Source organism: Rhea americana, unplaced genomic scaffold (genome assembly GCF_003343005.1).
Source record: "Rhea americana isolate MKP2758 unplaced genomic scaffold, rheAme1 scaffold_0, whole genome shotgun sequence".
In the NCBI taxonomy this organism is placed as follows: Eukaryota; Metazoa; Chordata; class Aves; order Rheiformes; family Rheidae; genus Rhea; species Rhea americana.
The window spans coordinates 6,377,524-6,405,211 of record NW_028185037.1 but is presented as its reverse complement, the minus strand read 5'-3'; the positions used below and the strand labels follow the sequence as shown (position 1 = coordinate 6,405,211).

Here is a 27,688-nt window from a genome sequence, read left to right as displayed (position 1 = left end):
TGTTAATTCTTRTTTTTTAGATATACAATGAGAAGGAACTACTCCAAGGAAAACTGGATCTTCTTAGCGATACCAACATGGTGGATTTTGCCATGGATGTGTACAAAAATCTTTATTCCGATGAAATCCCTCATGGTAAGCTGCTCCTTTAAAAGTGAAATAAYTGCAAATTTTAAACCTTCTGTATATAAAATAATAAACAACTGGTAGTAATTTGCATGTTGCCCTTGAAAACTAGAATGCTGTTTAGTAACTTTGACCTTAAGAAAAAAATGCATGTTATTGAAACAAATAGTCTTTCCTAATCCTGAAAAATGTGGACTTTGTCTTTTTCAAGCTTAGACTTTGAGTGACCTGTGAAGTACTTCAATGTAGTCTTGGTCATTCCAAGCACTTCAGTGGTAGAGCCTAATAGAGTTAAACCTGATTTTTTTTTTTCGCAGCTGTAAAATAACAGTATTGAACAGTACTTTGGGTTCAGTTTAACTTTTTCTTTAAAGGTATACACTGTATGAAGACTGGATTTCTGTTATAAGTAATTCCATGAATTTGTCTGTTTGTGGCTGATATTTTAGATTTTGAGGAAATACGTAACTRTTGCGTGTGAAAGTGCATGTGTTACCCACCTTTGCCAACAGGCAAATTGCTCGTTCTTTAGGGGAAAAAATTCCGAATTAAATTGTAGAAGCATATGAAAAATTAACCTCCTCTTGTATTTTCTGTGATTTCTTGGGGGAGCTTTCATAGTTACTTTTGTAATTTTTTTTTTCATATGTCACTWGGGAAAAGCAGAGAATAGAATATTTTTTTTCTTTAATTTTTATCTTTCGTAGTTTTGTTTTTTCGGTTGTGTTTGGGTTCCTCCTTCCTTCTCGCTTCCTCTCTCCTCTCCTCGCCTCCCCTTCAAGCCTTTTTTGTTTGTTTATTCTATGAAGTACCTCATATTCCACTAAGCTGTAGCGGAACAACAGTCTGGTTTAGCTGCAGATTAGGAAGAAGAGACTTGGATGCTATCGCCTAGTCACGTACAAAATCCAGCTACTGTTSTTCTGTCTCTCAATCTTATTCTGTTCAGGTTCTTTAAATGGAAAAGGTGGTGATGAATCCCTTTGGAAATATATGAATAGAACTGATAGAGTTTTAGGTGTTGAATTCAACGTTTTGACCAAATTTACAATATCCTAGCATAGATATTGTTTGTATGGATGTATGTGTAATGATGCATAAGACTAGCAACATGGTTCAACAATGTCAAATTAACTTAAGCAGACATAACACTTTATTGAATCAGTAGTTCAGGGTGCTTTTCAGTGTTTTGTGAAGAGGTCTTCACTTACTATGAGAGCTTTCTGACGTGTGTCATTTCATGCATCAACACTTACCAAGATGGTATGGACAGGGTATTTTTTATCTGAAGAATTACTGACTTCATTACAATTTCCTACTAAACTATGTTTTTAAATCTTATTGTTGTAACTATTCACAACTAAGTTGACTTATACTGCTATGTTCTGAAATGTCTGTGGACAACATATCCTTGCTTTTGTCTTGTATTCAGTAAGATCAACTTACAATCCTAGAGCGAGGAGATGTCACAGAAAAACAGTTTTGTACTCTTAGTAAGTTAACCGGGTGGTTTTGCTTTCGTTTGTTCCCCTTTCTCTTTTATAATCTCAAGATTCTTCTGAAGTTGGAGATAATTTCTCCTTACTGGAATACTTCTTATCAGGCAAGTCATTCTCAGATTTAGACTGGGTCACCATTATGGTGTTCATTCACTTTGGACCTCCTTACAAATACATGCATAGTCATAATCACTGAAGAAATGTCAGATAGATTCACTGTGTCATTGAATGCCCTGGTGTGCAGCTTGCTTTCTTCCTTTTTTTGCATACTGGTCTCTCCTGGGATTTAGTCTTGGGTTGTCTGAATCCGTAAATTTCTTTGCTCACACAGCCGATTTCAAGCTGCTACCCTTCCGGTTATTTTAGGCTTTTCAGAGTTTTTAAAGTATTTGCTTTATTGCATGCGGTAGCACTGGGTGGAAAAGTTTGAATATGTGTAAAGTAGTCCTAAGYATGCATAAAATAGACCTAAACCTGTAAGTTCTATTTCTTCTGATTTCCAAAAAAGACTTCAATGATCTAATTCAACACACACARTATTTAAAATAATAGTTTTGCAGAYTGAGCTGCATATAAATTATTCTATTCCTCTCAACTTTCAAGTGAGTATTCTAAACGTAAGCTTTTAGGAACTTGTCAGTTAAAGGAAAATTAGTCTTAGCGTTATCATACCATTACGTTTACTTTTTTTTAAAAAAAAAAAAAAAAAAAAAACTTTTCCAAGTTGATCTAGAATAAGCAAACTTACCTAAAGGACCATTCTTCCCTCTGTATTAGAGAGGGTATCTTCAGGCTTTTACTGACTCTGTTGTAGCTATCTGCACTTCAGTGGCTTGATTAGAACTGCATTGCAGATAAAGGGACCAAATTACAGAAACTTGAATCAGTTAAGGTGTTATAAGATACCTCTATTTTTGTAACTTGACTGAGATGAGAAGACAAACTAGATAGGAACTGAGAAGACATGGAGTTGAATTGTGTTATCAGCATCAGATTACTGCAGTTGATCTCCTTTAAAATTTTTAAGCATTAAATTAATTTTGTTTGTTTTGTTTAGCTTTGCGTGAAAAGAGAACTACTGTTGTTGCACAGCTGAAACAACTTCAGGCAGAAACTGAACCTATTGTCAAGATGTTTGAAGATCCAGAGACTACAAGGCAAATGCAGTCCACTAGGTAATTCTTTAATGTAACAACTTTCCTGAGAAGATTTGTTGGTACCTCTTGGATGGTGAGGGTAGGAATGTTCCCTGTGTAGCAACTGCAAAGATAGGCATTTTTATTTCCGGCTAGTATTTAAGTAGTGCTTGTGGTAACATGATTGAAATGACCAATTACTCTTTTCTGTGCAGTATATAAGGTTTCTCTTTCCTCTTAATATTTAGCTGAACCAGCTGGGGGCAGATGACATTCACTTAGTCATTCAGTGCTATCAAATTGCAGCCAAAGATGATTTTTGGAGGGAATAGGGGATGAAACAATTCAGACCCCCTTTTCTAGGAGGCTTCCCCTTTCCTTTGACAGAGGATTATGGAATGTTGTCATTCTTACTCTGGGAGGCCTGGTGGATGTGCATCCTTTCAACCTCCTAAGGCATTTCTCTCAGGAGTCCTGTCCATTGCTATGTCCTGTTTTCCTCCTCACCTCAGTCTCCCCYTTCCAAACAGGCCAACTTATTGATGAAAGGTACTGCTTATAATCACCTTTTTAAGGAACAGTGCCAGACTTTAAGGATTTTACTTGGAGGTCAGTCCTCTGGGCTGAGACTTTGATAATTCTAGAAATCATGGAATAATTCAGTTCTGAAAGAAATTCTGGGAAGGAGGTCAAACTCCGTAGTCGAAGTGGGGTTATCTCTCGTCAAGTTGCYGGGACCTTTGTGTGGTTGAGTTCGGAATATCTCCGAGGATGGAGATTTCATAGCATCTCTTGGCAAGCTGTTCCAGGGCATGGTCACCCTCTCTATGAGAAAACTGGAATTTTCCTTACTGCGCCTGTGGACTTAGGATGCCAAAACTGAAGATTATGAGCATCTACAGTATTAGACTCAAAATATTTTTTGAAATATGCCACACAAAACCGTTAGCTTTGCAAATCGAGGAAGGTATGTGATTTCTCCTCACTTTGCTTCTGAGGGTAAATAAAGTGGAATGAGTCTGTCTAAACCTTAGGTCTATGAAGGTTTTTTTGTATGGTTAAGCCTAAATCAGTCAGCTGTAGCAACTGAAGAAGTAGTTGTGCCAGTTCAACAGAGATGAAAAAATACTCATTTAAAGTTACTACTTGTTATCGTTACATTGGAAATGCTTGTTATCTGATCACTGTTGTAATTATGTGTCAAACATTCTCTGAAAAAATAACTAGATAAATTCCTTATTCAGCCTAATCTACTTTAAGATTTCAGATAGTGTGTATCACATCAGAGGTCCCTCAGGAGCATACATGACTCCGCTTGAATTTGAAGGTAAAGCCTTTATTTAGGTTTATTGTTGGCAAGCTCTAAGAAACTGCAAAGGCAAAGTTGGTGGTTGTCTCTTGTCTTAAAAGATCATTTAGATTACTTTGACTAGTGGTCTCTCTGAAGGTATCAATATTTTTCAAATTCTAGTGTTCAGACTGGAGTCAGTGCAGACCTCACCCTCTCACCCTTTTTTTGCCTTCTCTTCCTCCTCAAACTTGCTCAGAAATCTGATCATCCTTTTGGTATATGTAGATAACAGTACACGTTYTATATTTACTCTACACATGGTTTGCAGAATTTGTTGTAATCTAACCTAGAATGCAGTTGATGCAGAAAGGTGATGAACAGCGCGTTGGGTCTTGGTGCATATGTGAAACAACATTTCAATGGAAATAATGAAATTCATCAGTTTTTCAGCATTTCAGAAAAATAGCTTTTTCTCTTCTGTAATCAACTAAAAATACTTAAGCTTCTACTGCAGAAAGGATTGTCAGGTTAAGTAAGCCACTATKATATCAGACTTCTGCATGGATATTCATGTCATATAAATCCTTTCCTTAATAGAAAAGATTGTTTGCCTGTGACCTGAGTGAGTATTCAACGCCAGGAGCCTTTGAAAGTATAGCTTTGAAAGGGAAAGTTAGCTGCATCTAAATTATCTGGAACAATCTTAAATTTCAGAAAAGATATTCCCCGATGTTACGTATTTCTTCAGACCTAACTGAACTTCTCACTCTATATGTAGAGATCTTCTTCAGTTCTAGCATTGCCTCTAGTGAACTGTTAAAACAATTTTGTTGCATAAAAATCTTGTTGCGATTTCAAGTACATGCATTTCTTGGAGAAATATTCTGTTATGTGATCTTTAGTTCAAAGAAGTTGGTCAGCAGTACAGATTTCAGAGCATAAATACTCTTCTAGAAGCAAGAGATAATGTTCAAAAAACATTTGAAATATAACCTGCCTAATTCTATGAAACACTAATCCTGTCTTCATATGCAAGAAGTTTTGTTTCACAACTGGTATATCTATTTCACTCTTAAAATAGCTGGAAGTTTTACTGCTTACAAATCTGTTATTGTTGTTTTTTATTAGTTTAACAAAATTTCTAATCCAAATTGTTGGGATTCCACAGTAAGGGAGAGAATCAGATTGAGCTGAAAGCTATCAATTTACCTAGACTGGAAGAACATGCTTTAGAAAAGTAGATAACTAGCTTTTTGATTCTTTGACTTTCTGCTGGTGGTTTGGATCTCCTTGTATCAAATTAAGGGATGTATATTATCAGACCTTGAGATTATGATTAATCCTTCACAGTGCTGTTTAGAAGATCAAAGTCTGATTGAGATATAGCAGAAGATGGTGTGTGAAACAGATTTTGCAGGTGGAGGTTCTTTCAAGAATAAACCAAAGTATGGGTGTTTTTGGTCTCCCCCTACCATGTAGCTGTTGGAGAAAGGCAATAAGACTTCAAAAAACTATAGAGGAGGAGTCAGTATCCATCAGTCTTGAAGTTATATTMGGCTGGAAAAAACTCATGAGATTGTTTCATTGCTTCCAAGAGTATTCCTAAGGACTGTCATTCTTAGCTACCTTGGCAATGTGCTGTTCTGCTGTATAATCTTGACCTATATACAATAATTTCTAATTAAATAACCTTTCAGCTGTGCAGTCAGTTGATTTCCCTGTGCTCTCTGAAAGTGTCTTCTGCGTGAACTTCCACTACAACTTTGTCTCAGGAGGAATTTATAGTTTGACACTCTTTTCTTCAGTTGTGTCTTAGGTACGTGTTCTATCAAACATGGTAGTTCTCTGAATTGCCCAGGTCTTCCTTTCCTGGATTTCTGTAGACTTCTTTAAGTATGAGAAGCATTACTGTTGTCCTGCTTCTTGAATGAAACATTCTACAGAAGTAAAAGTGCACGAATCAAATAGGTAGTTACTGTCTGTAAGTTCAAAGATTACTTAACACTAATTGAGGCTGCAGGATTTTTAGGTAGCACAGTTACACATATCTTATAAAGTGTTTTAAAGAATATGGATCTATTTTTATAAATAAATTCAGCTTCAGATGCATGGCTTCCTAGAAGGGTGTTTATAGAAATGGAATGGCACTTTTGATTTGCACAAAAAATTCAACTTGCTGTTAAATGTGGAAAGAATCTCCTTTTACTGTCTCATGATGTAGTTGGCCTTAAGCTTTGGTTGGAGGGTAGCCCCTTGGTGGCTCACTTTGAGTCAGGATGGCAGGAATAGCTGACAGATGTCAGATTCTTTACTTCATGGCGGTGGCAGGGAGAGGACTGAGGAGAAATATCTTGCATATAGAATTGCATTTATTGACTCTGTACATCATTTCTAGAAGACTTCATGGTATTTGCAGAGCTTTTCCTAGCTTTTTGTTTTCATTTTTTCTTTTGTTTGGTAAGGTAATAGAAACATCCATCTAGGATATCCTCCTCTTAAGGCAAGATTCTTCTGCAAATAGTTTGAATTGGCTCTTATTTTCTAAGCCCAGAAATACTTCTGTTATGAAGTGTTCTTTCTTAGCAATGACTATAAATCAATTGTTGTGGGATKGCTTCCTTTCAGCAACGTGGCCTACTATATGGTGCTGGTAATACCATAATCATGCTGCTTAAAAATGTGAATGCTTTCCTTTGTCTAAGAACTCTTAAGAGCTACCTGTTTTTTTTGTCTAAAATTTTACTCCATTTGRTATATGGAAAAGATTCTCTGCCCTGCTTTGTTTACAAGGCCATCATGGCATTAAGAGCATGAAGATAGAATTCTATGATCTGCTAGGAAAAAAAATATTTCTTACAAAGAACAGTTAGCATGCAAGTTTTAAGAATTAGTCTGCAATTGAACAGTGTTCATCAAATGTTGTTTCAGAGGTTATTCTGGAGAATTAGACTAAGCCTTTGCATCTGTCCCGCATAATTGATCATAAAGAGAATGTTCAGAAGAGATAAAGTGAAGAGTAGTTATGAGTACAGAGTCATACAGGGGTAAAGATTAAAAGATGTGGTATGTAATATTAAACTCTTTAGACCAAAAGGTAAAATCAGTGTAAAATAGAAAAAAAGTTATGAATTCTCTTGGTTCTGTATTGTAGGAAGATGGTCAATAAAATCAAAGTTCCAGATTTCAAATATAACAGCATTTTGAAAATGTTTTCATTCAGCTGCAGTATTTGTTCACAAAGGATGGGCATTTGAGTTTGAGTGGAATTATATTTCCATTGAAAAGAGTATACTAAAATTTCGCTGTAAGGGCTGATTGAGATCCACTGCAGATGCTGAATAACAAATTATTCACTAAATATTGCTAAAAATACTAAAAGGTGTCTAAAATCTGATAGAGRGGACAGAGTGTCTCCTCAGCAAGTTTGCTGATGATACCAAGCTGGGAGGAGTGGCTGACACACCTGAGGGCTGTGCTGCCATTCAGARAGCCCTGGACTGGYTGGAGAGTTGGGTGGAGARGAACCTCCTGAGGTTCAACAAGGGCAAGTGCAGGGCCCTGCACCTAGGGAGAAATAACCCTAGGCACCAGTACAAGCTGGGGGCTGACCTGCTGGAGAGCAGCTCTGCAGAGGAAGACCTGGGAGTGCTGGTGGATGACAAGTTGACCATGAGCCAGCAATGTGCCCTTGTGGCCAAGAAGGCCAATGGTGTCCTGGGGTGCATTGGGAAGAGTGTTGCAAGCAGGACAAGGGAGGTGATCCTGCCCCTCTACTCAGCCCTGGGGAGGCCTCATCTGGAGTACTGTGTCCAGTTGTGGGCTCCCCAGTCCAAGAGAGACATGGAGCTACTGGAGAGAGTCCAACGYAGGGCTASAAAGATGATCAGAGGGCTGGAGCACCTGCCTTATGAGGAACAGCTGCGAGAGCTGGGCCTGTTYAGCCTGGGGAAGAGAAGACTGAGVGGGGATCTTATCAGTGTGTACAAGTACCTGAAGGGAGGGTGTCAAGGGGAATGGGGACAAACTCTTYTCAGTTGTCCCGTGTGACAGGACAAGAGGCARTGGGCAGAAACTGAAGCACAGGAAGTTCCGCCTGAGCGCGAGGGGGAATTTCTTCCCWGTGAGAGTGACGGAGCCCTGGCACAGGTTGCCCAGAGAGGTTGTGGAGTCTCCTTCTCTGGAGATCTTCAAGGCCYGCSTGGATGCGATCCTGTCTAACATGCTCTAGGTGACCCTGCTGAGCAGGGAGGTTGGATCTCCACAGGTCCMTTCCAACCTTACTGATTCTGTGATTCTAGTYGGCATTCTCTCTAAGTGTTAGCATTAGTGAGAGGCTTCTTGACTGTGGATTATCTCTGGTTTGCCTACTGGAAACTTTAACTTTCCTTTGATCAAGATAATACCTATTGCCTTTTTATTGTCCACTTTGAATAAAGAAATTTCATAAGTGTAATTGCATGTATAAGCTAATAATGTAGAACTTACTGGGATGATTTATTGTTCTTATTTGTGTATTCTGTAGGTATTTACTGTGGTAGAGATATGCTTGCTAACTAGTCTATCCCAATGTTAGTAGTGGGATAAGTTTCCTTTTTAATTCTGTTTGGCTTTTTTAGTCTTGGCAGACAGTCCCTGTCTGTTATCTAATTCAAACTGTTTGGCTTGAATAATTGCTGTGGAATTAGAATACGAGAGTGGGAAGAACTCTAAACTAGAACTTAGCTTTCATAGTCAAAATGTTAAGAATGCTGCCAAATTTAACTCTCCCTCCCCTGCCTCGCTCTTAATTCTGGCTATTGTTGCAGACACCACTCTTTAATTTTATTGACTTTAGCAAATTTTGAAACTTTTTATTAAGTTCATGACACGCTGGTTCACTATTTCTGTAGTTGCTTGCACTCAAAAAGTGGAAAAATKTGTTTTCTTTCCATTTGTTATTCGGCAAGATAATTTTTTGTTTTAACAACTCAAGATTGTGTTGTATAGTAAGTGGTGACAATCAGTTTGTTTTGTAAAAACAGCTGTTCTTATCTTTTGTTTCTTACCTTTTTATTATAGGGACGGTCGAATGCTGTTTGACTACTTGGCTGAGAAGCATGGTGTAAGTATTGTTTAATCTGAATGCAATTCTAAACACCTCCATCCAAACTCTCCCACAACCAACAGTTCTGCAGAATTAGGTACTGACATTTTGGCCTATCTTGTTTGAGTGTAGCTAATAGGCAGAATTCCAAATGCTCGAGTATTTTATTTGCATGTCTTTGAACGTGCATATCTTACACAAAAATGAAGCTGAAGCTTAATGTTGGTATACTTGCAACTAAAAAAAATTTGCTTAATTTCATTATGCAGAATTTCATCTCCCCCCTCCGTCCAGTRTTAGTATAATTACTAGTTCAGTGGCATGGCTTAAATGTAAAATGTCTCTTTTCTGTCTTTTGTGTTTATAACATCTTCCAAATAATCTGAAGAGTTTTTAAAGATTATTTACATGTCTGTTATAAATCTTTACTATTAAAAATGGTCCTATAACAGCCTGTAGCATTTTTTTTCCTTAATGAAGAAAACCTTTTTTGTTTTACCTTTCAGTTTAGGCAGGAGTACCTAGATACACTCTACAGGTATGCAAAATTCCAGTATGAATGTGGTAATTACTCAGGAGCTGCAGAATATCTCTACTTTTTTAGAGTTTTGGTAAGTATTTTTCATGAAATATTTAGACCATTTTAGTTATCTGTAGTAAAATACAATATTTACAAGCTTTTTTTAAGACATCTATTCTGCACTAAGGAAATCTTGAAAAGATTTTTCGAATTTAAAATTAATAATTGCCGCTAGCTGTTGTCAAGCAATTATGTTGTTTTCATGCTGAACTGAGAGCTGCTCTTTAACCACAAGCCTTACAAGTTTAGATTTAATTATGGAATATTTCTTGTTTCCCACTTTAAACATACCTTGAAAAGAATTTTAAAAATAACAGCAAAATGAGTACTTGTTTTTGTGTGCAGGCGTCACTAACGGTAGTGAAAAGCTTGCATGTAGACTGAAGGTACAGGTAGTAATGTTGAACTGCTACCTTATCTGAACTCTCATCTGTCTTCTCTTGAATTTTGTGAGGGATGTAAGACTAAAAGTCATCTAGCTGGGAAATGTAAACAGCTTAAATGGGAATTGTAGAACTAGATCTGTGATYTCTAGTTAGGTAAAACTAACTGTTCTCATGTTGTTGTAATTCATATCATTGTGAATGGTGGGAGTGAATTTTGAGAATGAAGATTTAGTGTCTTCTAAGAATTTCAGCACAGTGAATTTATTGTTGGTGGTCAGTGAGTGTGCCATTTTATTAACAAATGGAAATTTAAGGTAACTGCTTGAAAATCCAAATACTGTAGTTAGAACAGCTGTGGTATCTGAAGGCAGTTCCTGTGAATAGTAATATTGTGAGCTGTAATGACATGATTTAGAAGCAAGGTTGTGCACGTCAACATCCTTAAATAAAATACCCTGCTAAATTGGCACCTTGGTTTTCTGGAAGGTAATGACTTCTAAACCATGTATCTTTAAAGATATGTGAAATGATTGCTGAAAATAATCTATAGTGATTTGCATTTTGAGGATTTTATTTTGTGCTGTCTGCTTACTAGTTCCATCTAAAAATATGCTAAATCTCATGAAAAGCTCCTAAAGTAAAGAACAGTAATTCTTATATATAAYGAAGAAGTGTGGAAAGAATCATTAATTTTTTTGAAGTGTTCTAAGTAGAAATTAATTGAATTCTTGGTCTAAGCATTAATGATAAAGCTGTGTTCTATATGACTTTGTTATATGTACATTTCACATTCTGAGAAAGAAACTAAAATTCTATTTCTCTAAGCTTGTGGATAACTGTCCTTAATTCTTTGTGCTTTAATTCTAGCTTAGCATAATGTTCTTACATGTCAAATAAATTTAATTTCTAAAAGTGAAGTGCTGATTTTGGTCCTTGTAGCTTGGTATAAGACTTTTGTTACCACTTTTGATGGGAGAAGATTTGTTTAAAGTTGTGTGGTGAAACATAATCTATGAAGAGAACTATTCTGAGAACAGAATTTGACACTATGAATGACCTAGTGTAATTCATTCCTGTATAAAACTAGCATTGCTTGACCTTACAATTACCACTCCAGGAAATGGCATTCATGACTGCGAAGTTGTAGTTTTACAGGACACTCCTGTAAGAAGTATGCTTTAGTCACAGCATTTGCCAAAAGAACTTTGAGGGTTATCCTGTGTGATGTGGTTACTTACTGTCACCAGTTTTCTGAGAACCTGCTTTGTAAGAAATGTCTATTAATAGTTCACAGGCRTTCTTACATGGTTTCAAAAAAGTGGAACAAAAGTATCATCTGGTGCTCAGTCATTTCATCCTTTTCTGTTGTTTAACTTAGGAATCTGCAGTATGTGTGGAGCTTTGTCTTGCTTCTGACAAGATTTTCTAGTTGCAATGCTGCTTGCCCTTTGTCTAAATTGATTTTGAAAAAAATAGTATTACATCATTTGGAAAGGTAAAACCATGCAAGTCTGGCATGATGTAAAGTTAAGTAGTTCCAGATTTTTTTTTTTTCCTTTTTTGGTGGATAAAAAGTATGACTTTGCTGTTGTTTGAAAACAGGTTCCAGCAACAGATAGAAATGCTTTGAGTTCTCTTTGGGGAAAACTGGCATCTGAAATCTTGATGCAGAATTGGGATGCAGCCATGGAAGATCTCACAAGATTAAAGGAGACAATAGATAATAATGTAAGTAAAAAGGCTTGATCATATACTAAGATAAGAAGTTAGAGGGCCTTGTGCAGTTGTCTTTATGAAGCACTCTCTTAGGAGCAGTTTATCACACTCTTGTACTAGCAGACTTGTGTATTTCTTAAATGTTAGTGGGAAATTAGAAGGATGCTCAAGAAGTAATGGTGAGGAAATACTGATATCTTTCATCTTTCAAATGATATTCTTCCCTTTATCTTGTTTGAAATAGTTATATATGTTTGTTTATTGGAAATATCTGTAAAAAATGAACCTCCCTCAAGAATAAGTTTGAGAGCAAGGTATTATTGTGTGAAAATGACTGCAAATTGTTAGTGAATATACATCTTCAGTACAGCTTTCGGTAGCTTACAGTTAATCAGTGCTGTGACAGAACATACAGGTTTTAGTTTTGCAACATTTTAAACCATTCTGAAGGGTGCACTTTGGAAGCAGCTGAGCTTGTCAGAGGACATGTTTCCTTACTCTGCTCTTCTTTCCTGTAGGCTCTACTAATTATCTTGTTCTTTTTTGATCTGTTTTAATTTGGTAAAGTATCTTTATTAAGTTAATTTAGTAAGCTTAACTTAAAAAGATGTCTTGGATGCTTTTCTGCTTATATTAGGGGGTTGGTGACTTGCAGAGGTTTCTTGCAAGAACCAGACCTTGATGTGGTATCACTCCATGCCAAAGGAGATGAAGGGGGGGGGGGTGGTGGAAACCAATGAGTTTTTATTCATTTCATGAGTTTCAATTTAGCTTTCTCACTAGCTCCTCCTAGTTTCAGATGAGTACCAGGAAAATGAAGGAAAAGTGTGGGTCTGCAAGTACTAATTTAGAGCTACTTAAGATATTGAGGARCTTGGCCTTACAGTTTTACTGTCTTGCTCATGAGACTTCAGTGGCCATATCTGAAATAGTTTAGGAGAGTTTTACTCTCTTAAATTTAAGTCTTGTGCAAGCGAGGAGCTGGTGCGCCTCCTCGCCTCATTTTTTTTTTTATGTTGGTTGCAGGTAATTAATGCTAACAGATTTCTGTTTCTTTTTCCTGATCTTTATGAACCTCTGTGGTTATTGTAACCCTATGAAATTTGACTTCTAAAAATCCTTTGAGACTAGTGAAGAACAGAATCATGCTCCTGTGAGATATTATTACTTTGCTGTGTCCATTAATTCTCAGCATGTTGTTTTATAACCTTTAGTTGAAGTGACTGAAAGTGATTGTGATGTTTCATCACTGTTTGAGATGTGCTTTGCCTGACAAAATACTCTGGTTAGGCTTTGGAGAAGGTACTCTGGTTAGGCTTTGGAGAAGGTACTCTGGTTAGGCTTTGGAGAAGGTACTCTGGTTAGGCTTTGGAGAAGGTACTCTGGTTAGGCTTTGGAGAAGGTACTCTGGTTAGGCTTTGGAGAAGGTAAAGTAAAAAGCTAGAGAAACCAGTTAGTTCCTCAAATTACTGCAGAAGAGGGGAAGACTTGAAACAAATTTCAGAATTAAGAGGAGAAATAATTATATATGCTTGCCTGGTCATTTCTGGAAAAGTAAAATCCATACAGTTGCAAAAACAATACAAATTTGGGCAAACAATTTGGAATATAATATTGGAAAATTGGTATCTTAGGTTGTAATTTTGAGGAGATTTGTCTTTAGTAGCAGACAGTTTAAACTGGAGGTTAAACTCAGCCGGAGAATGGCAGGAAGCAGATGGAGTCAGTGGGAAAATAGCAAATGCTGAATAACTGTATGTTTCTATACATTAGTGTTTATATGATTTTTTTTTTTGTATGGGGTGTGTGTGTGTGTGTGTGTGTGTGTGTGTGTTTGTTTTGGTTTTTTTGGTACCTTGTTTTAATTCAGTGTTATGTTTTCTTTTAGTCTGTCAGCTCTCCACTGCAGTCTCTTCAGCAAAGAACATGGCTTATCCATTGGTCTTTATTTGTGTTTTTCAACCATCCTAAAGGCAGAGACAACATCATTGACCTTTTTCTCTATCAACCACAGTAAGTTGTGTTGTGCTATGTTGCTGGATTTTTCAAAACAAAATGATGATAGAAGATGAAYATTCAAGTTTATCACAGAATAGCTGAGATTGGAAGGCCTCATTGGCTTGTTGAGATCACTTAATTCAAGCACCCTGCTGGTGGGAGTGGAGGAGCTCTGAGGAGTGGAGTTGGCTAGAAAGCAGGTTGCCTGAGACTCTGTTCAGTCAGGTTTTCAACATCTCCGAGGATGGAGACTTCACAACCTCTCTGACAACCTGTTCCAGTGCTCAACCACCCCTACAGGAAAGTGTGTTTTGGTTTGTGCCCGTTGCTTCTCATCCTGTCACTGGGCRCCACTGAAAAGGAGTCTGACTGTTGTCTTTACTTCTCCCCTGTTGCATATTTATACACGTTGATAAGATTCCCCCTGAGCRCTCTCTTCTCCAGGCTGAACAGTCCAGCTCTCTCAGCCTCTTCTCATAAGAGATACTCCAGTCCCTTCATCATCTTAGTGCCTTTGCTGGACTTGCTTCAGTAGCTCTGTGTCTCTGTGGTATTAGGGAGCCCCGCACTGAACACAGCTCTCTAGGTGTGCCTCRTGAGTTCCGAGTAAAGGAGAAGGATCGCCTTCCTCARTCTGCTGGCAATACTGTGCCTAATGCAGTGCAGCATACCGTTGACTGCCTTTCCTGTAAGGGCACGTTGCTGGCTCGTGATGAACTTGTTCTCCACCAGGTCCTTCTCCTCAGAGCTGCTTTTCAGCAGGTCAGCCCCKGGCCTGTACTGGTGCCTGGGGTTATTCCTCCCCAGGAATCCAGGTTAAGGATTCTGCACTTCCCTTTGTTGAACTTCTTGAGATTCTCCCTGCCCGTGTCTCCAGCCKGTTGAGGTTCCTCTGAGTGACAGCACAGCCCTCTGGCAGTCTTCTCAGTTCTGTCATCTGCAGACTTGTTCATAGTGTATCTGGTTCTATCACCCAGGTCCAATTTTTTGAGCCCAAAGCCTGAAGCAGGAAAAACTAGCCCTTTTTTTCTGGTGCTCAGAGACACAATAAGAACTATTTGTGCCAGATTACCAATTCCTACCACACYTTTTAGGGCTGGTAGGAAGGTATTGTCCTCTAGATGCTATTTTGATATTTTTCTTTGTAGTAAATGACAGATGGCTGTGTATTAAATAAAGTACTAAAGAAAACTGGCTGAATTTTTACTCGATTAACCCAGCAGATTTGTAACTTTTACTGGATTTTTTTGACTTCTTGTTGCATAATTTAGAAATAATACTTCAGATTATACTTCTCACTTACGAATATGGGTTAATTCATTGGACGGTTGAACTGGAAAGTTGCGGCCTTGTATGGTCATACCAGAGGAAGTCTTTTTTGATCTCAAACACGTATTCACTCCCTCCCCTTCCATGAAATCAGTGTAGCTGACAGCATAGGGCARTAGTGACCTGGATTTAGCCTATGGACTGRAGGTTTTTGGTTTTGTTTTGTTTTTTCTCCCTGTTCTAGCACTGCCCCCTTCCTTCTTCCCTGCCATGGTCACGTGTCAATTTTCAAGCACCAAGGTTCAGATAACCTGGTTTAGGTTAACAAATCGTCCTTCAATACTTGAATAAATGGGCAGTCATAAGCATTTGATACTGTGTTACATAGAAGATGTATAAGGCTTAATGTATCTTGATTACTATTTGAATGCAATTTTGCATCAACTGAGCTTTGTCTGGGTTATTCTATTCAGGTATCTCAATGCAATTCAAACAATGTGCCCACATATCCTGCGATACCTTACTACTGCAGTCATAACAAATAAAGATGTTCGAAAACGYAGACAAGTGCTGAAAGATTTAGTCAAGGTTATTCAGCAGGTAAGGACTAAAACTCTTTCTGATATGCCCTGTTTTTAGTTTTACAGAAACTATAACAACTTTCTTCTGATAATGTTTTGTGATTACTCTTGGATGTTCTGGTGTTCCTTTTCTCTCATTTAACTCGTTTTTCATTATAAGGTAAAACAATATCATTCAGTGGGATGGCAGAGTAAAATTTTCTTGTTTCCTTTTATAAAGGAAGAGGTAAAATGGAATAAGCACTCAATTTTTCTTTTTCCTGTGTTATTAAACACAAAATTCGGTAGGGTATGTGAAGTGGCTTTGAATCTGTCATCTTTCAGACATCCTTAAAAGGAGTTGCTGTATGACTATAAACCCTTGTTTGCATTTTAAAACCATTGAACTCTATGTATTGTATTATGTTCTAGTTTGTATACATTTTTCTTAAATGCTTTTGTTGTCACAGATATATTAGTTTGTAAACAGGTGCAGAAATAATAGATTCAGGGTGCTTGATAGCAAGCTGGAGGGTGTTACGTGTAGCAGAGATTTCACCCAAAATTAGCKTGCAGCATGTATACAAGCTGTTGTGCCTCAAACACTTCCAATAATAACATATGTTGTGAGTTAGAGTAAAATATAATATGTGCATGGTGATACGGTTACTAGAGTGATCAGTTGATCTCTTAATATGATTTTAAGCATTGGTGTTCACAAAATAATACATAGAATAGTTACAGACGGTTTAAGTGTTAAACCCTGCCTCTTGTCTTAAGCCCATATCTGTTCTAAAATTTGATTTAACATTGAATTTTAATATGAAGCTCTGATATTTGAAGTAAGACAGCATTTAATGTCATTGCTTTGCTTTCACTTCAACTTGTACATTTGGTATGAATGAAAAGGAGTCACTGGGATGTTACTGTTCATAACATCAGTTCTGTTAGTTTTGGTATTGAAATATCTGTTAAMAGATTTATTTCTTAATACACTTAATTTTGTGTTGTTCCTTACATTAAATTGTGGAGCAGTAGAGATCTTTTGGATTTGAAAGCAGTTCAGACAGGGTAACTACCAACTTGTTTACTTATAGGAAAAATGAAACATAGAATTGAAGTGATATGTCAAATGTTGTATGGTAGGCTGATGTTAAAAGACAAGCTGGTCCATCCTCTCACTGTGTTTTGTTTTTCTTCAAAAAAAAAAAAAAAAAAAAAAAAAAAAAAAAGCCACTAATATTATGGAAGTATTGAACCGATAGTTAAGCAGTTATACGCTCATCTCAGATTATAAATGGGATCCTGGACTGCTCTACATCATAGGTATAATTAGTTAACAAGTACAATTCTAATGTATAAAACGTGACTTAAAAATGAATAGTAAATGTGTATGCAAAAGAAAAGTGACTTCAATCTGACAAGTCTTTTTAGCAATTCTCTTAGTCTGCTAGTCTTGTTATATACTCAAACAGCCTTGATAGATACTRTGTTAAACATCTGAAAATGTGATTTCAAGACATCTTAGACATTGTCATAATTAAGTTTTGATTTACCTGATGTATGCATATGTAGTGTTGTTCGTATCTTGTAATTAAGAAAGTTAAGCAACTCCTGTAATGTCAAAATAAATTTAAATATTTTGTATATAGGAAACAGCATTTTTTTATTAGCCACATGTCATCCTTGTAAATTGAATGATCAAGTATAAAGTGTTTGGTGTTGAACTAACTTGTAAAATCAAAATTTGTAAGAATATTTGTTCTCATATTTCAAAAAATTGAGATTTTTGATASAAAAACAGTTCTAGTCACTGACAGTTCTCTAACCTGAAGAAATGCAGCACTAAATTACTAAAGGTGAAACTACATTTTTTGTTGTTTAACCAGACTATTTAAAAAGTACATTTATGCTATTGTAATAAGAGGAATTATGAAACTTTATTTAACAATATTTTATTTGTGATATAGAGACTTGTTTCCAGTTTTAAATATTGCTGTTCGAGGATTTTAAGAAACACTCAGACAATATTAACTTTAAGGAAATTATCTCTTTAAATATTTTTGGATTTCTAACGTTGTTGTCTAACTGGATTTTGACAGGAGTCCTACACGTACAGAGATCCCATCACAGAGTTTGTAGAGTGCTTGTATGTTAATTTTGATTTTGATGGTGCACAGAAGAAACTAAGAGAGTGTGAAACAGTAAGTTTTCCGTAATATATAAGTTTTTCTCTGAACAAAGATATCCAAAAAGTTAACATTGGCTAGCTAATTTGGTTGAAACAGTGCTTGATTCTGTTGTCGGTGTTTTGCCAATGAAAGTTAACTAGCATTATTTCTAACAATTTATTTTGTAAAGTTTCAGTAAATCTTACTGGTAAGAGTATAGTGTTAAAATCAGATATAATTAGCTCCTAGAACAAAAAGTGAATAGGTAATCATACATCTTGGTGAGCTTCAGCTTTTCCATTAGTGTCTCAAACGTGGAATTGGAGAAAAACTTGGATTTACCTTTTGTTTCACAAGATGCATAACTTATTGCACTCTGGAATTGCAATGTTGAGAAGTAATGTGAAATAATATACTAGGATAACTAAGTATGTATTCTTAAACTTTTTAGTCTGATCTACTGTAAGCAATTAAAGATACCTGACACTTCTATAGACTAGGTAAATGTGAAAGTTTAGTATTTCTAATAGCTGAACATTAGTGCAGATTTTTACAGCTTCTGCTTTGGCTTCCTTTTCATTAGTATTAGTCACCTAACGTGGTAAATCTAAATGAAAGGATAATTTATTCTCTTAGCTATCTAAAGTTGGTGATCGTGTAGTCTAAACTTTGCAGACACGCTTGCGCTACTAAGTAAGCTGATCTCTGTAGTAAGGAGAACAACTCACCTTAGCTAATCAAGATGCTGAATTGGAGAAGGAACTTACAGGATAAGGAGGGGAGTAAATTTTGTGTGTTAGGAGGACCTTCAGTTGAACATGAGAGCTCTGGACCTTGCTCTCTTTGGGTCAGCCCTCAGTTACCTTATTAGTGTAGTCATGCAGTTTTAATTTAGCAAATTACTCTGAGAAATTCTCTTAAATAGGAGGGCTTTCCTCCACGTGTTGGAATATTATAAGAATGGTTTTTGAAGGACTGCTCGTTGATCTGAATAAAGGTATCTATAACTGAATTACTGTTTCCATGTTTATTCTTCTTGTTGCCTATCTCTTTATACTTGCAGGTGCTTGTGAATGATTTCTTCTTAGTGGCATGTCTTGAGGACTTTATTGAGAATGCTCGTCTCTTTATATTTGAGACTTTTTGTCGCATCCATCAATGTATCAGCATTGGGTAAGAAAACTTTTTTTAATATAATGTTTTATAAAAATTGGTTATGGATGACAGTTTTACAAACAGTATAAACTTTAGTAGAAAACTGTTCATTCACCAGATGAAATGAGTCATTAAAAGTTAGATGGGCAGTTGTTCTTCTAGTTTTAGAGARCTAGAGTGATATATTTCAGTTACAGTAATCATGTTTTGAAGTTGAATTCTTTTGCTTAAGCCTAAAACATGCACCCCTCCCCCAAGCCCTCAAACAGAGCTTTCAAGTTAAAACTTCCTCATGGCATTAAATTATGTAGAACGATGAGAAACCTCTAATATAACTTACAGGTACTGCAGAGGTTGGGTTCGATGGCAGCTTAAGACACCTAAAGTTAGTGTCTGAGTGAGTTATCTGTAATCTGCATTAGTCAGTGGAAGATTAGTTCCTTTGCTCTGTGGAATCCAGAAGGTAAAAGAGCTCACCCTAAATTAGAAACCTTGGAGTGTTGAGTTGTACAGCCCTCTTCAGTCACGCTGAAGAGTGACTAGATCACTGCTGGATCTAACGGAAATCTAGATACATAATGTCACCTAAGTTTGAGTRTTTTAGTCTGGAGCTCAGTTCCATACATACTGATTAAGCAAATTTACCACTAATACAGCAATTGCTTGGTTTATTTGTTTTTCAGAGATACTTATGTCTGTCTTGCAGGTATGTTCTTTGAAAGTGATTGRAGTTGTATTGCTTTTCTCAGTAATTAAGTAATAAAAAACCCTCATATTCCCTGTAGCACAAAATGAGTGATCCAGCTATAAGAAAATGAGCAGAATTTTGTTGATATTCTCCTTACCAAGGATATCTGTCACTTACCCAAAATATATCTTGTAGAAGTAGCCTTTTCAAATGGACCAGCTCCAAGACCTCTTGTCTGGAAATTAAGCAGGAAGAAGTTGTTATGCATACTTGAGATCCCTATCCACTTTGCCTTAAAAAAAAAAAAAAAAAAAAAGTCTGAATGTATAAAAACGTTTGTGGTAGAGAACAGTGCAGAGATCCTTGAGACAGCAGAAACCTGAACTGGTGAATCAATCAAGTTCAATGCAGTTTTGTTACCTGCCTGTATCCAGAGCAAATATATGTGACTAGTTATCTGAGGAAGCAACTTAAAGCTGCTTGATTTCAAAAGGAAATGTCATGCCAGAAGATTATCTTTGAGTTTTATGAGTTTATAGGAAAAATCACTTTTCTTATGTTTTTATAGTAAAAGAAAGATCAAAAATTTTATTACTGTTAATCTCTGTTCACTGGGCACATTTTCCTTCAAATGCATTTGGGAAATAATACTTCCTTATTCTTTACATCAGGTAATTGCTATCCCTAATATTCCGTTCCTTGGGGTTCATTTTTAGAGGTTAGTCTTTGAGTATGCCACATAGTAAAGGCTTAAAGTACTTGATAGCAGAAAGTTTRATACAAAAGTCTGCAAAGGACAAGCAGTAAATTGTTTGAGAATTTTAATTAGCTGTAATGTGGTGGTGTTTAAGCATTCTAATGATGTTAACTGAACAAGAGCCATGAACAAAAGTTTCCATACTTAYATGTTGATTTCTTTATAAGGAGATTAATATTTCATATAAAAGTAATACGTAACAAGTATTGCAAATTTAGGGATAAAAGCRTTTTGATTAAGTATTTTGAAAAAGAAAATGTGCTAATTAAGCCCTCTTGAATTCTTGGAGAATATCAAACCACATGGAGTGCCCTGCCTTTCCTGTAAATTAATAGTGTGAATACTACATTATCTTCAGGTTCAAGATTTTAACAAAACTTGAAGTATAAGGGAGGAATTTGGGCGGGAATTGTTGTTTAATTGCAGGCTGGATGTCATTCTAATAAATTTGATCTGAGCCAGATCAGAGAAGCAATGAGCAGAGATTCTGGAGGATGTGTCATAGGTATTCTTAAAGTCTTTCTGTTAAAAGATACTGATAAAGTATAAATAACATGCAAATGATTGATTATAGCAAAAATTAGGAAGGCTTATTTAACAATGCTTATGACAGATGGTATAATTTATTTTGCCTTTGTTATTTAATAAGTTCATATTATTTTTATCTTATTTCAAAAAGCAAAATGTCACAAATATGATATTTCAACTTCAGTAGTGTAAAAATAAATATATATATATACACACACACACACACACACACGTATATATAGTGTGTGTATATATATACTATATATGTATAGTAGTTCTGTTGTCTCTCCTTATTGTGGCCAAGTGATTCATAAATACAGGGAGTAGTGTCTCTATTTCTTAAACATTGTGATGTCTTCTGAGGAAAGCGATAAACTTTGAGACATTTATTTCCAAGTTGGGCATGGCTATTCCTACTGTACCACTTCTGGTAACTGTGTGTGCAGTCAATTATCAGTGATGAAATTCTTTCTAGTAGGTTACTGTGTTTAAATTGGACCTAAACCTAAAATTTCTGCAGAAATTCTTACAATCATTAGATTGAGGTTTAATAAGTCAGATCATAAGTTTTTGAAAAAATTGGCCAGTTAAAATGCTTCTAATTAGAAGTTTGACTGAGGCATAGTTCTTGCATTTGTTTATCCACAAGTGATTTCCATTGCTATTCCTGGAGTTGAAAACTTGTTGGTTATACCACAGTGCTTAATAAGTACTGTTTAAGTATTCAGAACAAATTTGAAAACAATTAGTGGGAAATCTGCTATTCCTTAGGTTAAATAGAAAATAGATGGCTCGTTTAATTTTTTTAAATACTTGCATCTGTTAGGCAGCTGACATTTTTTCCAAGGACATAGTTGCTTTATCAGTTGTATTTTTTTAATTTATATAGTCCACATCATCCTGCAATTAAGTTAATGTTTGAAATATTCTTAATAGGGAGTAATAGATTAAATCAGTTCAAAATGTGATTTGGTTAGCTCAGTATGCCTGTATTTAATTGAAGAGCTGAGTATGCTTCATTCCTATTTTCTGTATCTTTTCCTTCTGCAGACAGTGCAAGATAAGTTTGTTTATATATGAAGATGCATGGAATTCAGTAAGCTTTCCTTTTATGCAAAGRAAAAACCTAAATAACAGTGTTCTASCATGAACGAAATAAGTGAATCTTCTTATGAGACAAAGGAACCAAAATATTTCAAAGAAAAACTTTTGAAATCACCCTGAAGATTAACTTAAAGAATATAGTCTCTACCCTTTTAAGTATCAATCAGATTATTTGATTATAACTCCTTTTACTGGATACCAATAACTTCAGAGTTTTTTTAGGTTAAAACTTTGAATCCATGTAAATCTTAACAAAAAAAAAAAAAAAAAAAAAAAAACTTGCATCCTTTTTTGCCCTCTATTTTAATGTTATAATTTGGAGATTTTCTAAATTAATATGCAGGAAGAAAATACCTGTTTGAAAGCTGTACAAAGATGTGTGACTTCTATCAAGTTGCTATTATGTATGCTCTATGTTTGATGGTATGACTTTTTCTAGTTAAGCAGAAAACACCACTTCTACAAGAAACAGTTGAGCTTCTAAAATCTTTAGACTTGGATAAAGAAATTTACAGCCCATAGTCCCCTATGTAAGAGTGGTAGCATGTAGATGCAGAGAGCTCATTTGTGTTCCTTTGTTTTCAAAAGTCTTTTTGAAGGCTGGAAAACTTCCTAGGGCTRTGTTCACATTAGCAAGTGGTGGGGTGTAAGAGGAGTGGATCCACAGAAAGGAACAGCTGTTGCTGGGAAACCTGACATCTACTCTCCTCTATGGCTTCTCTTTCAGATTAGGTTAAGTTTGCTCCCAGTGGCTGAGCACCACTTAGTGTTAGAGCACATCAGATATTCTTACAGCACATGTTCTAGTTCAATATAATCAGAAGAATCCAGGTTTGATGCTATTTTCATCATAAATGTCACTGCTCCGTGACATGGATCAGCATGCAAAGCAGGGATAATTGAGAGATTTGCATTCCTGATCCAAGCTTAAGTGCTTATGTAGATGCTTGTAGCTTACCCAGTTGACTAAGCTCGTGTCCATTGACTCCCTTTAATATGAGAAAATAGAATTACTTACTAGATGGTACAAAGTACTTTGTGGTTTCTGGTTTGGAATTATTTTCTCTAGAAGTCTGTGCCCCCTCCCCACAAGTACTCTAGGCTGAGATAAACATAAAATCAAAGTATTGTAGGTTGGAASGGACCTGGAGGTCATCTGGTTCAATCCTGTGTACCCCACTACCACTCAAAGCAAGGGCCCCTTTGATACTATGTTATGCTACACAAGGCTTTACCTAGATGATTTTTATTTATCTCCAGGGKTGGAGATTCCACAGTTTAACTCCCTACATAGGTAGTTTAATCTCCAAAGTAGTGGCAGTAGCCATTCTTGTCTTGATCTGAAAGACAGTTATTTTATAAGGATCACATCTCTAAAAGAACATACAAAYGCTTTTTCTCCCCTTCTTTGTTTCAAGCTTAAATTTATTTAGTTTTGAGTTTATTGCTTAGCATGCTCCAGCAATGCACAGCTTTTTGCCTACCAAAATATGTCTCATTCTGCCTAGGTAGCTCATAATTCTGCAAAAACTTATATCTCTGATACCTTCTATTCTCGTCTGCCTCAACTCTCTACAGCAGCTAATTCAACCATACGTTAGGAGTTTTAATGGAAGGGAAGCAGTCAGGCTTAGATTTTATTTGCCCTTGCTTTACCAGACTCCGGATACCTTGTTGCTCATTTGTTGTGTCACTTCACTGAAATGAGTTCAGTGAGTGTAAGTTCAGTGTTAAGTTGATTTCTTTCTGCTCACCTCACTTTGTCATCTCTCACAAATGGAATTTGCTTTTATAGTTGGGAAATGTATGAAAGATCAAACATGCAGGCAAAATGATGGCACRTAAATTCTTGTTAAAGGTGTTCGTGTTTGCTTGGTAGATGTTCTGATTCAAGAAATGTCTTCCTGTATTACAAGATACTCTAACTTTCTGTCTTCAGCTTTGGGAGAAATAGAGGAAGTTCGTGTCTTTACCATTTGATAGCATATGAGTTACGAYGGCAGTTTTAAAATAATCACTTTAAGAACAGTAGAGTATTTCCACATCTCTCTTTGAAGCATTGCCTGTCACAATCAAGTTATTCTTTAGTAATGCACTGTCCTTAACACTGGTAGTTTGGTCATTCTCATCAAACCCTTTTGTAGTGGATTGGTAAGCTCTGAAAATTTTGTATATACTTGAAGATGACAATCCAAAGCACGTGAGGTTTTTATAATAAACATCTCACACTTTGTATACATATTTACTKGCAGCTGCATTTGAGAATTTAAAAATTATTTTCTAATTATTTTAGTAGACACTGCTAGGAACTGAATAGTTAGTACTGAATTACACAAAATAATAAGCAGCTAGAGAAAGATCACCCTTTTAGGTGATGGAAAAATGCATTCAAACGATACTCTGTGAACTGGTGAGAAATTGACCTCTTCTGTAACTGCAGCATAGCCGCTGGCTTTTTGGTAATGTTTGCTGCCCTTACCTCATATTTGTCACCTAAGTCTGGAAGCTGATGGAAGAATGAGAGTTACAAGTCTCCTGTGTGAGCCAAATGCCAGCAGGAATTCAAGGGGTTGACTGGAAAGCCACAGGAAATGCCATCAGTGGGAATTACGCCTGGACAAGAGTGCGTGTTTCATTAAGCATTCTCCCCCCCGCCTCCAATCCCTCCTTGAAATTGCAGGAAGTTTGAATAAAATGCATCTTCTTCAACCAGTGATGCAGCTGACTTATCTTCTGTACCAAACTCTGAAGTGCTGTTTCGTAGCACTTGTTCCCAGAACTTCAGTTAGCTGCCAGCTGCGTTGTGCATTATTGCTAACTGAGTTAATGAGAAACACTTTGTTGGATTAATTATTCTAAACTTTCTTGACTGCTGGCAGGATTAAAAAAAAAATGAAGTTCTCTTCATAATTATGGTTACTGTTTTATGTTGTGGTGAAATTATTTAATATACAGTTATACTTAAAACTTCTGTCTWCTGAACTGTAGTCACAGTATGGTTTTATAACTATTGATTGGCAGAGGATTGATTCTTGTTTCAAAACATTAAGATGACTTGTATGAAATGAAAAAATAAAAGTATAAACAGTATGTTGAAAAGTCTGTGGTAACACATCCTAGGTTTTTGAGGTGTCAAGGGCATTTATTTTGCAGTGAATGTGGTAATTCTAATATGTTGGTAAACACTGAATTTGCTATATAGAGCAGTTTCTTTGTTATAACAAAAAACATCTGATGAAATGAGTGATATTGGTGAGAGAAAGCAAGGAAAGCTTGATACATTCTTATCTGTTAGTTATAGCAGGTTTTTTTTTTTATATATATATATATATAAATATGTATGTATTATATAGTTTGGAAGAGGGTTCTTACAGGAATTATTCTTTTAGTTTATGGGATGATGTTTGAGTAGGATAGGGTTTGGTTACAGTATTTTATCCATCAGAAACACCAGCTTTTAATCAGTCCATCAGTTTTCATGATTACATTCTTGATGAAAAAGTATCACATGCTAATTGGCTGCCAAAAATATCAAAMATATACCAGATTTGTAGCTTTTCTGCTATAAGATGGATAGCCATCTATTTGTGGGCAGTTCTATCTTCTGTCGGTGCGAGTATAGGAAAAGTTTTGAATTTGTGAGATTGCTGGTAGCATATTCCTAGCTCAGCTGTGTGCCCAAGAGCATCCCTATTCTCAAGTCTTCTCTGTCTCTGTAGGCTCTTTGGAGCTGGTATATAATTTTAGTAGACTACTAATATTTCATGATTTTTCCAAAGAATTTTCATGTAGACAGAGTTTAATAGGAATATTTAAAATTATACAGGCCAAGATTTAAATGTAAAATGATGTTGTTTAGGATAAGTACTGTTTAGTGTAATCTTTTTTTTGTATGAATACTTCAAGATATTAATTATTCATTCATGATGTCCCAATGGAAAGTTGCGTCAGGATTTTTTTTTTTTTCTTTTAAGACGAGGGGGGATTGTCTGTGGGCTTTAAAGTTATTTCAGTCAAATAGAAATATATTTTACAAATATGTGAAACTTACTGAAGAATAATCTTGTTTCTGCTGTGATAAGTCTTGTGTGTTGGCTTAATTCACAGCTGTCATGTATTCCATAATGCTTGATTGTATCTACCAACATGAGAGGCATTATAGTTCACCTTTTGATAATGATATGTTACCTTCCAGCATGTTGGCAGATAAACTAAATATGACTCCTGAAGAAGCTGAACGATGGATTGTCAATCTAATTCGAAATGCACGATTAGATGCCAAACTTGATTCAAAGCTGGTAAGACTGTACCAATGAGTTCAAGTGGATTTGCTGATTTTTAGTTAAATTTCATTCATACTGTTCAAAAGTAGAACTACTTTTTCTTTTTTATTTGCTCATAAAGTGTATTAGCTTTCATTTATTCTGTCTTAATATTGCATGTAAGATGTTTTGTGAAAGCTCTAAAAGTAGAGCATTAAAGGATTGTTTTATGATTTATTATTAAAAATATTTGCTATATCTTTCTTGTGTTTTAGGGCCATGTAGTTATGGGCAACAATGCAGTCTCTCCTTATCAACAAGTGATTGAAAAGACCAAAAGTCTGTCTTTTCGTAGCCAAATGTTGGCTATGAACATTGAGAAGAAATTAAACCAGAGTGGTAGATCTGAGGTTGGTATAAGCTACATTTTTCTGGATTTTTTTCCTGTCTTTCTTGTGAGACTTATTTAACAATAATTCTCATCTTTTTCTTACCTTATCAGATCTTCTGACTGTTCTGACACCTGGAATTAAATTGGAAAAGCTTATTTTCTTATAATAACCATTAGACTGATTCTTGATTTCTTCTAGCTTCTCATCTCTAGGCATTCTGTTTTTTTCATTGTAAAGCTAGTTCTGTTTCTACCATCTTTCAGTTCTCATACTCCTTTTAAGGTTTCTTTCWCCACTTTAAAAGGACTAGTCTTGATATATGACACTTGGAAGTAGTTATATTGCTTTTTTTTTTAAAGCTGGTTGGACTTGAACCATTCTGAATATTTTTATACGTTTATAATTCTTCAGTATTTGGCTGAAGTATTGAGGGAGACTGACAAGCAGTTGTGAATTAGTTTATTCCATTAGAAGACAGTTATATAAAGATTAAGTGACRCTATTTTATAAAGAAAATATAGCTGCCAAGTTATCTTTATACTTTGAGATTCTCTAGAACTTTTTCCTCTCCTGCAGCTAACTTGGGGACTGTGACTATAGAACTTTCTTAGTATTGTATAATTTCTGTTCTGTTAATATTTACTAGAAACTTCTAGGGATTGTTTAGTAGTTAACAATGTCTGCTTCATAGCCATACCTTAATATTGTAAAAATTTATTATCTCACAGTTCCCAGCAGCCAGCAGATAGTATAGTAATTTCCTTTTAATTGATTTTTTTTAATGTTTTTCTGGTTTTGTTCTTGTTTGTTTTTTCAGGCACCTAACTGGGCTACTCAAGACTCTGGCTTCTACTGAGATACATCTGCAGAGGGGAAAAAAATCAGTTTTCATTTGACTAAAAATCATATGATAAATTTGTAACCTTTTTTGAGAAAAGGTAATTGTGTTCTATCAAAAATTATTTGAATAAATTTGGCTACTTTTAA

At 35.8% G+C, this 27,688-nt stretch overlaps 2 protein-coding genes across 2 annotated transcripts in view; one reads left to right on the top strand and one right to left on the bottom strand.

The window, feature by feature from the left end:
- Window positions 1-27,688, bottom strand: part of EMC2 (ER membrane protein complex subunit 2) — a 604,202-nt gene that overhangs the window by 126,440 nt on the left and 450,074 nt on the right. The window lies entirely within an intron of this gene.
- EIF3E (eukaryotic translation initiation factor 3 subunit E) lies at window positions 1-27,688 on the top strand. The gene is made up of 12 exons (XM_085309892.1): window positions 1-135; window positions 2,683-2,800; window positions 9,111-9,153; window positions 9,642-9,746; window positions 11,704-11,829; window positions 13,706-13,830; window positions 15,558-15,684; window positions 17,747-17,848; window positions 18,879-18,988; window positions 26,243-26,345; window positions 26,585-26,719; window positions 27,519-27,688. Exons 1-12 carry the CDS (start codon window positions 78-80, stop codon window positions 27,555-27,557), a joined length of 1,191 nt encoding a protein of 396 aa, XP_085166018.1. The 5' UTR covers window positions 1-77; the 3' UTR covers window positions 27,558-27,688.